We start from the raw sequence: 15167 nt of genomic DNA, 5'->3' as shown, positions 1-15167 counted from the left end.
TAGTTGGGATCCACAGGCTTTTTGTTCTAGTCGTCCCCCTCAATTTTTACATGCCCGAGACTCCTATGGTTCGCACAGATCAGCATCTTAACTAGTCTTATATTTGCTGTTTCTAGGTGGAGGGGTCAACTTTTCGTCCATTATTCCTCAACATAATCGAAGAGTCTCGCTTCGAAGCCACCTACTCGTACACCATAAATTATCACACAAGTGAATACATAAGAACTTAGTTCTCTCAGCCCAAATATTTTAAAATCAATTTACTAAGGAATACGAGGCAACAATAATATTAACTGCTTGGCAAAGAAAATATATAAATATATATACACAAAAAATTTATTCAACACACGTACATAACACGCTCACATTCTATACAAAGTAAACTACATATGAGGAAAATGATTATACATTATCATGTGCAAGTGCTAAAATGATTCTTCTTTTAAAAAAGAAAAATTAACAAAAGTTAACTTAGAAGAGGGGCGAACAATGATTATGTACTAGATCAGCGTTATGGGCATGTTATTGCACTTATTTTTAAATAGAATGTTCCATAAATAACTTATTACAAAAAATATCTATGTACTAAATGCAAAAAAAAAAAAAAAAAAAAAGTTACAATAGTGTATTATTGTAAATGGAATAGATAACTTAGCAGTATTTGTTTTCGTCAACGGTGGTATACAGTATTAACATTTCAAAGAAAAACACCATATAACGCTGAAATCGGACAGAAAATACAGCGTCCGTATATAAGAAAGCTTATATACACAAAGAATAAGGGAGACAAGACAATACTTTGGGAGTAAAGTATAGTATAAATCTATGTCTAATATATACAGTCAGAATTTAGATCTTCAAATCCATAAATTTACATTTTGTATACTAATAAATCTGTAAATAAATTTAACAATTAATATACATCTTGTAATGTGTCCATTGAATGTATATTGTATGGAATTCAATAAATCACAGAAAAAAATGTTTAAATCCACTCGGAAACTTCCGTTCACACTAAGGCATCTGACGGGAGTTGACCACTGCTCTCCAATACATTCAAATATGTGGTAGCTGTCTGTCTTACTGTATGTTAATTAAATTCGAGAGTGGATTCTGTTTTCTCTTAAATCAAAATGTACAACTTGGTAGTTTGTTTTACAATTGGGTCATGGGATATCTTTGTCAAATCATTTTCTAGAAATCGTAGGAGTTTGACTCGTCTTCGCCTTTTCTCGTGCGGAACATGAACCTGTAGATTATTCCAGCCAACACACCGCCAAGGATTGGACCAGCCCAATATATCTGAAAATACAGGAAAAGAAAAATTGATTTACATTCAAATAATATTAATAAAATTAGATTTCTTTACTAACAATATTTCAGAAGTGAAAATAGGTTTCAAATTAATATTTTGAACAAACAGGCATATTTGACAAGGAAGCACTTATCGTACAATTTCTCATGTTAGGTATGTCGTCAAAAGAAGAAGTATGATATTCTATGCTACAACAAAGCAGCGGAACGGATTTATTAATTATTCCTAAACCTAATTATATGTATCCATATCGCTAAAAAAATTTATTTTCCTCTGGAAAGTCTGGCAACATTAATCACAATAATATCTCTGGCGTGTTCTATCTCCGAGAAACGTCTCAAGATATGCTATCCCAGTGGTTCAACTTTTTTTCTTGATACACACTTTACGGACGTCCAGGACATCATGACACATTTGTTTGATATTTTTACTATAGGGGAGAGCAAGGGAATTGCTATCAGCCCACTTTGCCCTCTTGCGTGACCCGAGAAGTCAAACTAGTGCTGCCATCTGCCTCTTGTAGCAAGGTTTCTTGAGTATTGTCGAGGAAGTTGTCAGAGAAGACTGAAGTCTACAGCGTGCTGAAACTTGTTTTTGTTGATTTTCTTACAAGAATCTGCATATATTAACTCACGATACTACGTACGATTTTAAGTTGTAAGATCTTGAAGTCACTAAGATTCATAAAGTTATATTTACGTCTAATGCATGACACAGTTATATTTCAAATAAACTACGTTTTACAGTATAATCAGCTCAATTTTCAAAATGGCGCAATGTTGGGAAAGCCTATCAACGTGATCGGTTTATTATCATGGTGATCGCCATTCCTAACAAACATTTGGAATACTTCTTCAGCCAAAAATTATAAAAGAGGCTAGACCTAAGATAAGTAATACGCCTACTTGAGTCAAACTTTGGTATCGCTGTAACCTTTGTGGATCGTGGGTGCATGCTGACTGTACTGTTGTAGAATCACCACGTGGATATATCTATGACGTGTCTTTGAAAAAAACGTCAATAAAACATTCAGTTGACGTCTCTCAATCTTTCGAAGCGCAGTTTAACAAAAAAAACTTGAAGTGCCTATGAAACTGTGTGTTTATTAAGCTTGTACTGTGATCGCCATTACCAACATGTGATGGGAATGGCGACCAAAGTAGCAATTTGAGTTTTTCCATCGTGTTCCCGAACTGAGAGATTGTTCCTCTTTTTATTTTACACTTATTGTAGAAGGATTGGAGTACGTATTTACAAATTTCTTTCAATATATTTTGCAAATGAAACTACGTAATAAACCATTTTTCTTAGATGATCGCCATTACCCACATCTCCCCTATATAATACAATAGTGAAACCAGTTAGTTTTTATAATGATTATATAGCACTGAATATTATTGCTATTGCTGAGAGTGTTGACTTGTACAGTCTGCAGCAAAAAACCTGCAACATGAGCATGTAAGTGTATTGTGAAAGTATGCCTAAAAGCGCAGGGAATAAACATAACGTCTAAGTGGCACGAATCACGCCAGTAGAAACCTCTATACATCCTCCCCTGCCCACTTATTTTGGAGCAAAAGACTTCGTAGTTTCATAATAAACTTACATGCTCATGTTGCAGGTTTTTTTGCTGCGGACTGTACAGTGTCTCGATTTTCAACTATTATTAAATTCTTTATGATTTTTAAATTTAAAATTTCGTCACACTTTAGGGGACTATGACACCAGTGTGTCACGACATCGGCTGAGACCTATTGTGCTATCCCATGGTAAATGAAATAGCATTTGCTGTTTTATTTGGTAGGATAACTATAGAACTTTTGCTGCGAGAAATCGTATCAAATTTTCGAAGAAGCATAAATAAGGAATCGTAAGATAAGCTGTTATCTCAGGGTATGTGGAATAAAGTAATATTCTGTTCGAATTTGTAGTTTCATTGCCATTATTGCTGATAGCTTAAACCAATGTTAAAACTAAATCTTCCCGATTTCAAAACCTCTTTAACGAAATGTTAACTTGTTGACCCTAGAGAATATATAGTCTGCTCATCGAAGACTAAAAATACTGATTATACAGAGTGTTACAAAAATTTGTCATTTTGGGAATAAATTCATCACATCAAAATAAGAAAAGTTCATACGGATCTCTGGTCGGAAATAAGGATGGCCAGAACCGGTTCCTAGTGGAACCGGTTTTCGGGTCTGAACGGATCCGGTTCTAGAAGATCCAGGTCTGGAGCAGGCTTTTCGAACCCAGGTCCGGAACCGGTTCTGAAAACCGGATCTCTAAGAACCGGTTCCGCTGGAACCGAAACTGACCATCCCTACGCTAAACCCGAGCTGCTGGCAGGCTGTGAACCGTATGTTAGATGAAATGGTGGAAGCGACAGGTAGGCGCCCAGGCGGTGGCCGCTTGTCTCATTTGGCTAAATAAACTGGGTAAGTGGCAAACTTATTGGCTAAACAGGCAAACTGACCAACTCATTTGGCTAAACACTCACTGGTGGACCAAATTTTTTTTTCTGGGGGCACAAGCGCATGGCCCTCTTTGCATTTTTTGAAGATGAACTTTGTGCCACCTTTACGGGTCTTTGGGATTCTGATCTGGAACCGGTTCCTAAGATCCGGTTCTGGAACAGGGTTTTCGGATCCAGGTCCGGAACCGGTTTCAGAACCGGTTCTGAAAACCGGATTTCAGAGAACCGGATCCTCGCGGAACCGGTTCCGCCGGAACCGGAACTTCGTGGCCATTCCTAGTCGGAAGTGCATAGCTTCGTAGTTATAGGGCGCTGGAAACGTGAAACAAGTGAACTTTAAAAAAGGTCCATGGTTTCGCAACTATAGGACCGATCATGGTCAGGGTCAAGACATCACTGAGGAACTAGTATGTGAACTATCCAAATATCAGTCTCAGAACCTCCGGTACTTTATCATTTTTCAAGAGGCTGTTTGGGAGTACCAGATCACTCTCCACCTATCTCGAAAAATTGATGTGCAAGTATTGGAGCATTCTTAGACATGGATATTTGGATAGTTCACATACCAGTTCCTCACTAATGTCTTGACCCGACTACGATAAGTCACATAATAGTGGAACTATAATTTTTTAAAGTTCACTTGTTTCAAGTTTTCGGCACTAACTCCTAAACTATCGACTTTTGAGCACAAGTCCATATAAATTATTATTATTATTATTTTGTGAGGAATTATTTCCAAAATATTGTGACCTTTTTTATTCACCCTGCATACACAAAAGAAAGGAATTTTTCTGAACCGAAATCATTTCTTAGCTCAATTGTTAATTGCTCATTTCTGTTGCAAAGAATGTCTGATCCAATCCCAGGATATGTCACAATAATTTCAGTGAGTTTTTTTTCCTGAGATTTACTTTTTCGTTTCACTATACCACAATCCATGTTTTTAAACTTGACATCTGATTGGTCTTCTTGTCAACCAATATGGTATGGGGAGTGAAGACTTGACAGTCCTTAACGCTACAAATGTCTGCAGGCTTATTGAAGGAACAGGTGCTTATGCTGTTTCCGAAATATTTCTTCTTGCAATTATTACTACTGCATTTCTTTTTTTCTTTTTTCTCACTAAAAATAAATTTAGAAACTAATTAGTTTAATACCATTTTGTAGGTACTATACAGGGTGAGCCTAAAGTCTACCCAATTTCAAAATATGTTAGCTTCTTGAAAACTTAATATATTTGAAATGCGTATAGTTTCAAGGAGGAGCCTCAAGTTTCGTTCAGTTGACGGGAGGTGTCCATAATGTGCAGGAACGACACATGGTAGTGAATCTCCCATCAGCAATTACTATTCGAGAACTCAACTCCTGTTAATGTCCAAGGTAGGGGACGAGTTCGACTATCGACTTATGCGGACGGAGACTGTTCCATTGAACATTTGTTAACTGAAAGCGTAATGTAACTACAATTATTTTGCACTTTCTATTCTCTATTCTATTCTATTCTATTTTTTAAAAGCCAATACAGCTCTTTGATTTCGGATAGTATATGTATGAAGTTTTGCACTCCCTCTTTCGAACGGTAGGCGATCCATTCAAATACGAGTAGCCAATTTCGAGCTATAACACTGAAGTCCGATGAAAACTAGAAAGACTGTATAACTGATTTGATTTTAGATCCTTTGATAGCACTGGTGCTATGTTAGAACGAGAATAACAGTAAAGTAGGATTTGAACTAATGTAATGCGTTCGGTGCTCTATCACCGGGAATCGAATCCAACATTCGTGACCAAAACGCACGCATTCTACCCAACAGATCAGAGAGAAAAGCATATATTAGAGGTAACAGTTTCTACGACTTTTCTTATTGGCCTCAAATATGGCACTTTTTGGCATTCGTTACTAATTACTAAAAATTTTCCACTATATAAGGTAGTTTGGGGTAGTCCCGACATTTGGGGAATTTCGACAGTTTAAGTTTGCAGCCTTGTAGCTCACGTGATTTTCGAGAGAGAGAAGTTAAGTTAGTGGACTCTCAGGGATCTGAGTGTATTGGAAGTTAAAGAGCAGCTCATTTCTATGATTATTATTATCGTATCGGATAGATTTATTTAAGTCAGATGACTTGGCTAAATACCTGGCTATAAGGCAACGTCATGCAAAATACAAAGTGATTCTTTTAAAATTCACGGATTTGAGTCTAGAATTTCTAACTGAGGTCCGATTTTCATGCGGTTTGTGGCAAATGATCAAGTAAGGATGGGAGATTTATGAGACTATGTTTACTAGTTTAAATTCATCCGGGGTAATATCGGCCACGCCTCAAGAAAAACAGCAAATATTCGCCAGTATACCTTGCAATTGGAATGAGGTTTTGGATTTTTGAAGCGAAATTGAAGAATACAAATTAAGTGTTAGCGGTAACACCCAAAAATCTTATGTTGAATAGCTACAGTATTTCTTGGGACACAAAACAGATTTCTTGGACGACCTAAGGAGTCGATAAACTACATCTTCCACAAGAGTTGCCTACAGGGTCCGATGCTTCTCTGTCTCACTCAGAAGCGATCTTGTTTCTTCCAATTTATTTACTAGCGACCATAGGTATATTATGTTACTATCTGGGGCAGAACGTGAGGCAAATTTGTTTCTAAATGACTTTCGTGAAGCAGCAACAGATTCCGTTTACCAAAAACTTTTAACGATAAACTCATGTTGCTCCAAAGAGTACACTATTCTCACTGTCCTGATTATACTCACACAGTAGCACACAATTCTACAGCACAATTTCCAGTACAACGGCCCGGTTTCCTATTTCTTATTGACCTTTGTGAGGTTTCCATGTACGAAGAAAACTCAAGTCTTCACACAGCACCGCACTTTATTCAAATTGTAAGGTACACTGTCGAATATTTGAGTTTTTTTTATATATATTTTTTTTTAGGCGTAGCCAATATTACTTCGGATAAATTTAAACCAGTAAACATGGTCACATAAATCTCCTATCCTTCCTTGATCATTTGCCACAAACCGCATGAAAATCTGACTTGTTAGAAATTCTAGACCCAAATGAAATCAGCGAGTTAAAAAAAAAAAATAATCACCCTGTACAATTTTACGTAGCTATGAGTTGACTTGCTTGATAAGAGAAAGAAATAATGCACCATCTGTAAGTTGGTGCTCTAAAGGCTAGAGTGTGGCGGTTGGTTGTTGCAGTTTGAATGTTTATATAAAAGGCTGTATTTAACAGTCGTTTCGAGGTATTCTCGACAGTCAATGTTGGGGAGTTCCGACACTTCTGCACTTTTACCATTCGGACAACGTATTATATCAGTATCAAAGCTAATGAACTTATTAGGGCTTCACATTTGTAACTGCAGCAGAATGGTACGTAATTATCAACGTAAAACTGTTTGGTGCAATTATTCATTAAGAAATATGAAGTACTGAAGTGCCGTTGAGGCTGCTCCAATGTAAATGCTATTAACTGCAGTTACAGGATTTGATGTGCCTAGAAACAAGTTACGAGAAAGTATTCTCAAAGTGAATTGTTTCATTAAGTTGTTCAGGGGTTGTCCAATCTTCTCACTGTCAAAAGCAAGAGGAGATTGTTAATCCTAAACGTTGACGCAGTGGGATTTGGTCTCAGTCGCTAATTTACGTGTGCTTTTTCTTATGCGGCCAAAAATTAAATTGAACACAGTTTTAGCTGAGAAGTTGGAAATTGCTGGATATATAGCTTCTAAAATCGGCATCCATCAGTGACTACCCAAACCTCAAAAGGTTAGTTACTAGAGCTAGAGGTAAAAAACTGACTTCGGAAGAGTATTTGTGGGATAAACCAGGACACATTTTTAACATCTAAGATTTTAAGTTTAAGTTTGCTACTTATATCTATACTTGTATTACTGCATTTTCTACCTTTTTATTTAAAGGAAGTGTCAGAACTCCCCTTAGCAAGTGTCCAAATTCCAAGAAAGCTTCGACATTGCGTACCTGTAACGTTTGCGGAAAATTCAGATTTGAATTACGTTTGAGGTACGAAAGTAATATAGTTATGAAGACGAATGTATAAAGTATTGCAGTGTGTGTGTGTGCAATCATTTCGATGCAGATAAGTTGAAGTTGTCTGAAGACAAATATGCTTAGGGTGTCGGGACTACCCCAAATTACCTGAAGTCTTGAAAACATTTTATTTAAAATAGTAGTCTGTAATTATTAAATGGACTGCCTTCAAAAGTGTGTATTCATTGAGTTCAGGGGTGGATCCAGTACGCATTTCTGGGAGGGGGGGTTGTAATACTTTTAAAAGCTCCAAACTATGAGATGGATGTTATTTATATATAAAATAAAGTTTCTTCTGGGCGATCGCCCCTCTGGATCCGCTCTTGATTAAGTTAAATATATAAACAAATAGAAGAACAGTAAAGATTACTAATTTATTTTGGAAAACACAGTTCAGGAAAATTCATAATCACCACAAGCTGCGGAAGTATTTAGAAAAAACAACAAACTTCTTAAGTTTTAAAAAGGATCTATGTAGAGGTAATTTATTTATATTTTCAGAATATTGTTCTTTCATTGCACGTACCCAGTGATTTTCCCATTGGCTGGTGAGCACTGCAGGTCCAAATGTTCGTGCTGGATTCATGCTTGATCCAGTGAATTTTATCTGAAACAAAGAAAAATTGAAAAAAATTAAAAATGTTATATACACCCATTTACTTGCAAACACAAGATTGGCAGAAACCAGTTATATAGACGTTTGATTATACTGCAAGCTAAACCTAAACCTGAGTTTCTATGAAGTTAACATCTGCAACACATTGCCAATACCTGTAACATATTTTCGAGAGGCGAGAAACATCTAAGCCAATACACATTTCTGTACAATTGGTTTTAAGAACAGGTCTGAATTTACGGGGCGACCTCTGTGGGATTGACTTTCCTGTTAATAGATTAATTATTCCAATAACAGCTAGAATAATTTGAGGAATGATTACATTTTTCGATAGGAAAAGCTTGAATGTTCGTATATGAAATTAATATAGGATTTGGCCAACTTTAGGGAGCGCGGTAGCTCAGTGTAGAATGCTCACGTCTTACGCAAGGAATCCCTGGTTAAATCTCGGGTCATGTGAGTTTGTAGTGGACAATTAGTGTCCCTGAATTTTCTCAGATCTCATTTCTTCCTACATTCTCATTCCAATCCTTTACTTTCATTGAATCATCAGTCATCCTTTATTCATAAAAGGATTGAGATATACAATCAGAAAAGTATATTCAGAACTCCGATTGAGAAAAAAATGAAATTGAGTTTTACGTCCCACGTTTATGCCGGTTAGGCTAAAGGAGACTGATGATGAGTAATGAATGAAATGGTGGAATGAAGAAAGTGGGAGGAAACGGGAGAACCCCGAGAAAACCCACGCACACGGTGTTTGTCCACCACAAGGTTCACTTGACGGGGGCTGGGATCGAACCCGGGACCCCAAGCACCAGAGGTGAACGCTCTACCACTGAGCCACCGCGGCCCTCTGATTAAGGAGTAGTCACAATGTTTATAGTAGTAGTGTGTCATTGGGTAGATCACAAGTAGAGAAAAAAATAGACAATCTGCTACTTTCGTCATTTTGTAAAACATTACAATACATATATTCTACCTTATTACGAGGATTGATCAGAAAGTAAGGTTACAAAATTTGCAAGTGTATTTCATACAGCCAACAAATAATACATACGTTAGGTTATTTTTCGACAGTCTCCATTTCGGTTGAGGCATTTGTCACATTATGGGATGAGTTTAAACTCTCTTCTCGTTATAAAAAAAAAAAAAAAAAAAAAAACTTGTCCTTGCGTGTTTAGCCACGCTGTCACGAAGTGTTTTACCTTTTTGAAGCAAAACGACGGCCTGCGAGGTGCTTCAAGTGCGGAACCTTCTCAATTCCGCCATCAGAAGCCGTAAAGTTATCCTCCTGTTGTCCTGAATGCAAGCTGTGTTTAAATCGGTTGATTAGCCACTGCGCTCCTCCTCGTCGGCAAAGTTTTCTCTACCAGCCGCAAACAGTGTTGCCAACAAGTTGTTACAAAAAGTCGCTAAGCAGGAGATGAAATGACTCCAATTTTGGGTGAAAAGTCGCTAAAATATTTTTCGTGGAATTTTGCCTCTTTCATATTTTATTATATATATATATATATATATATATATATATATATATATATATATATATATATATATATATATATATATATATATATATATATATATATATATATAAAAATAAGATACCTGATCAATCCAAGCTATAGTACTATCTACAAGAACGTATATTAAAGACTCATATATAACTAACAATAATTTCACTTTTAAATATTTTTAACTTCAATTTTGCTTCAACGAAATCAAAAATGAGTTTAGAATCGGTAATGTATTATTTGTGCCTCTAAACGGAAGCTCTGTAAACTAAATGTCATTAAAAGCTGGAGTTGGTCCCCGGTAGAAGGTAAGAGATAACCGCAATCAAAGTGTGAATATAGATATAAATATTGTGTACTTTCCCAGCTCGTTAACACCTGCACTGATTCAAATAAGCAAAAGGAAAAAGACATATGTGAACTGATTCGAGCTAATAGTGCTTATTTTAGGACAAGTTGTTTGCAGCACAAAAGTCGCTAGACTTGTAAGTCGCCAAATCGTCATTCCAAAATCACCAAAAAAGTCGCTAATCGGAAAAATTAATTTTTGTCGCTATCCTGGATGGCAAATCCCCTAGATTTAGCGACTTTTTCCCCAAATTGGCAACACTGGCCGCAAACTTTCGACAGCATTCTGACATGCTGATGAGACATTACAGTCTTTCCGTAAACATGTACCATCTGTCGCTGAATTTCAGTCGCAGTTACAAGTTTCATCCACAGAAATAGAATAACTGAGCCGACTTCTTCGCAAGACCAGTTTTCCAGACGAGTCGCCATTTGTGTTTACCTACAACTATTGTGCTGCCAAAAGGTCTTTAGCCGTGTCAAAAATGCGAACTACAGCTCACACCCTCACACACCCACGCGTTGAGCCAATAAGGGTTCAGCTGTTGCTAAGCGAGAGAAAGCGAGTGGAATTCCTTCTGCTGATAGCAGCGCTTGCAAAAGAAGACTAGGGATCAAGTCAATATGGCATAACTTTAGTGCAGGTGACTAGTAGCTGAAACGCTACACAGTTGCCAACTTCATGTATTAAAATTACCACACATTCCTCATGCCTCTAACAGACGAAACTCCAGAAATGTCGATCCTTGTAACCTAAGATTTTCGCCCTTCCTCGTGTTAACATTTAAAAAAGCCCATAGATGAGGAATAGATCTTAGTGAGCTGAACAAAATTATATGCGTGAGTTAGAAACGCCAGCGTGGTCAAAGAAAATTGAGAAATACCAATTGATTTTTTGTATTTAAAAAAACTGCTCTTGAACCATGCTACTTATTCAGGTGAAACATACTGATTATATACCCTCATTAAGCTCTTAGTTATACTAGCAGGGTGACAGTAAATAAAACTATTAATGAAATATAGCTTAAGATTGTCATTATACTTCTTAACTCTTTAGTTTCTCTTTGGCTAAAGTATTGTTCAAGCCTAAAACATATCAGCCCGAGATAAAAGTGAATATGAAAAAGTAGGGGGACGGTAGGTAGCGTCATGACGTCCCCTTTTTTGGAGGTGGGGGACGACGCCCCCCGCAATTTTACCCCTGATATCAGCTCAAATTACGTTGAGCTGAACAACATTCTGATATTGTTTCAGAACAAGATTAAACAAAACTTATGACGCTAAAAATTACGTCATTCGTTACCAATAATTAAAATCTTATTTTGCTGGAAGAAATTGTGTAATTTGCAACAAATAACATTGTTGAATGTGTTTCCTTAACAGTGTCGTACACACTATGTCCATACTACATGTGCACAGTGTGTTCCAGCAAAATAAAGAAATATCAATTATCGGAAATTAACTGTAGGTCTATACTTTTCCAGCTCAATGCAAATTAATGCTTTCTCGGAAACCACAAGTTACTATTTACCCTGAAGACATCGTTTAACATACGTCCTCGTCATTAGACAATCATATAATTAGATAATTATTTTAGGCTACATCTAATTTAGCTTGTGAACTGCTGTCATGTTATCAATGAATAGTTTGATACAGTATAGATCAGTGTCAATTTCATCGTTCAGTATTAACTTTTTAGGTTTACAAAATAAATAATATTTAAAATAAAATAATATTAATTAAAATAAAATAATATATATATAAACTTTCATCTTCACGATAGTCTACTTGAAAGACAGAGTTGTTAAATGGAAGTGATTTGTCATGTTCATTAACCGTAGTTAACGGCTTTGTGTAAATTACTCTTAAAGACAATGGAAACAAGATTACTTCTAAGAGTCTTACTAGTTACTTCGTAAGAAACCATTACTCCTTTTCTACAGTCACAAACAATATTAAGTATAGGTTGGAGGTATTAAGAAATAATAGCTTCAACCTATACTTAATATTGTTTCTGATTGTACAGGAATATTATCAATTTCTCGTATAAGCAGTAAATTAATTATATATATATATATATATATATATATATATATATATATATATATATATATATATATATATATATATATATATGTGTGTGTGTGTGTGTGTGTGTGTGTGTGTGTGTGTGTGTGTGTGTGTGTGTGTCCACTAACAGCCTTGGATTGATGCACCCGCCAGCTGAACCAGCTTCCAGCTTCGGAGTCTACGCAGGCCGGTATAGCCAGCCCAAAAATGTAGGGGAGGGGGTAGAAGTTAGAGGCCGATCTAACCACATTATAGTTCATTTGCAAAGCTACCATGAAAATTTTAGGGGGGTCGGCCCTCCTAGGCCCCCGTGGATACGGGCCTGAGTCCACGTCAATAAATAGGATCTTTCCTTCATAACCTTGGTGCCGCATAAACACGCAAAAACAATTCAACAGTACTCATCTACAGTCTTTCAAAATCTAATAATTAGTTTTAAAACTCAAGAGGTACTGAAGTTCTTGAATTAATTTTTCTGATGCCTTGAATTCGGTATAAAGAGTCGATATAGGTAAGCATGTCGAGTTTAAATGAAATATATACTTTGACAAAACATACCGAACTATGCTATTTGAAATTATTCTTGTCAAGCTTATTACGATACAATGCACGAGACATTAATAAAATTGCACTCAAGCAAAAAAGTGGTAGTCGCCAACACTTGCGAGAGGTTTACGAACTTGACAGCTAGTGAAATTGTCACACTTGTTTTCGCACCTGTTCAAGTGTTTTTCTGCCGCGACAACCACCTGTATTTACTATCTTCAACAGACAAGAACTGCTGTGTCACATTATATGAACCTTTCATCGTAAACTCGAAATACTAAAGTTTTAGCACGTACACACACGTGTGTCGCACTGTACAAAACCTGATTATGCAAGAAAGAATATCTCAGTACGTTTCGAAGTTTCAAGTAGTAATGAACTATGATAAATATATACTAGATTAGTTGCATAAATAGTAGTAGCTTGATAATTAAAGAGTTTAGTTTCGTACTTTGTAAATACGACAAGCATTGAATCAAATTGTGGACAGCAAATCTTAAATCTGTACTTGATTCGATAGGAGAATAAGGGTGGAAATTGAATCTTTTCAGACACTTGTAGTAGTGGTAGTAGTAGTAGTCAGCAGCTTTGTTTACCAACCAAAGTAAGCATCTTTGTTTACCGAGCGAAGTAGCTCAAGTGGTAGAGCGTTGGCTTCGCATTCGGGAGGTCGTGGGTTCGAATCCCGCTGCCGACCATCCTGACAGGTTTTCCAGGGTTTCCCCCCCCTCAGTCCTACCAGGGGGCAAATACCGGGATGGTACCTACTAAACAGGCCCTGGCCGATACCTTCCCAAATCCTTTCCATTGTTATTGTTGGATATCCAGTGTAAAATGGCCTCTGTGCTGTATCTGGTGATTGTTAAATAAAAATAAACAATTTCTTTATACAGGATGTTTTAAAATTAATACATGGGTTTTTAAGGCTTAGTAATATCTATTACATTTAACGTACGATTATCAATAATACGGTACATCAAATGAAAGAATGAATGAATGGGGATTAATGGGGACGTCAGCAACGAGGCTATATGTCCCCGTCACGAGCATCAAATGAAAGAGCAACTCGTACAGTTTTTGCTACAAGTGTTCAATGTGAGCACCATTCGTCAGACGGTACACATCGAGTCGATCGAGTTTTTCCCAAACCTTGGTCATAGTCTGTTTAGAGTAACTATTGCAACAACTGCTTCAATCCTTTAAGTCGGGTAGATCAGCTGATAGTGGAGACACACACATGGTCCTTTATGAATCCCCAAAGGTAAAAAATATATATATATATATATATATATATATATATATATATATATATAGCATGTCAGATCTGGTGAACGTGTAGGCCATGCGAAATAAGCTGTCATTCGGCCCTTTGCGGCCAATTCAACGGTCGAGTAAGTCATCATTTAACCAATCGCGTACTTGGTTATGCCAGTGACTGCGCGCCGTCTTGCTGCCAAATCAAGTTTTCTGGTTCACCTTCTAATTGACGAAAGAGCCATAATTGTAGCACACCAAAATAAGCTCCAGTTACAGTTGCCTTCTGCTTACTAGTCCCCATCTTTGTTACTATCACTTTCTAATGGCAGACAGAGGAGACTGCATTCGCGAGTACAAACGTAGTTGCTCTTCATTTGATATATTAATTATAATTGTAATAAATACTACAAAGTTTTAAAACCCCGATATTCACTATCAAACAGCCTGTATATTTACCCTGTGTCCGTGTCCGACAAAAAACGATAGATCACCAATTTTGGTCAGAATCTAGGTCAAAAAATTAGGAATCTAGTTTACTTACGGGATGATTCAAACCGGAAATGGTACAAAGCAACCATTTCTAGTTTTAACGCTAATCAGTATGGAGCATAAATGGTAATAAAGAGATGCGATTTCCTGCAATCTATTAAGCGTACCGTAAGAACACATTTCCATCTTTTCTACTCAAACTGGAAACTGAAACCAACCCACTACAACTTCCTGTTTCAAAACCGATCTACATTAGAACAAAAACTAAAACCGCGAGTTTTAATAAAAATTAAACGTTTATATTTGGCGTTCTAAGAACAATCCTTAACTCTTTAGTAAAACCGTGAGTGGCAATACAACCACTGCTTTCAACGTTCATTGTTATATACTCGTAATAAAAGCGGTAATAGATAGCGAGAAGTTTTGTGCAAACAATTAAGCGTACTAGGAATCTACTTCACTTCCACTCTAAT

General features: G+C 36.7%; 1 protein-coding gene across 1 annotated transcript in view; it reads right to left on the bottom strand.

Annotated features, from left to right (window-relative positions):
* Positions 1-320: 320 nt before the first annotated feature.
* Drip (aquaporin homolog protein drip) overlaps positions 321-15167 on the bottom strand; it is a 111919-nt gene continuing 97072 nt past the window's right edge. The window contains exons 4-5 of the mRNA XM_081764707.1: positions 8381-8461; positions 321-1302 (exon numbers count right to left, since the gene is read on the bottom strand). Of these exons, the coding sequence (XP_081620833.1) occupies positions 1195-1302; positions 8381-8461 (189 nt within the window). The 3' untranslated portion in view covers positions 321-1194. The remainder of the gene's footprint in view (positions 1303-8380; positions 8462-15167) is intronic.

Source organism: Thermobia domestica, chromosome 7 (assembly GCF_964235325.1).
Source record: "Thermobia domestica chromosome 7, izTheDome1.hap1.1, whole genome shotgun sequence".
Classification (NCBI taxonomy): Eukaryota; Metazoa; Arthropoda; class Insecta; order Zygentoma; family Lepismatidae; genus Thermobia; species Thermobia domestica.
The sequence above is the reverse complement of the archived record's forward strand: the minus strand, read 5'-3'. Positions and strand labels throughout refer to the sequence as shown.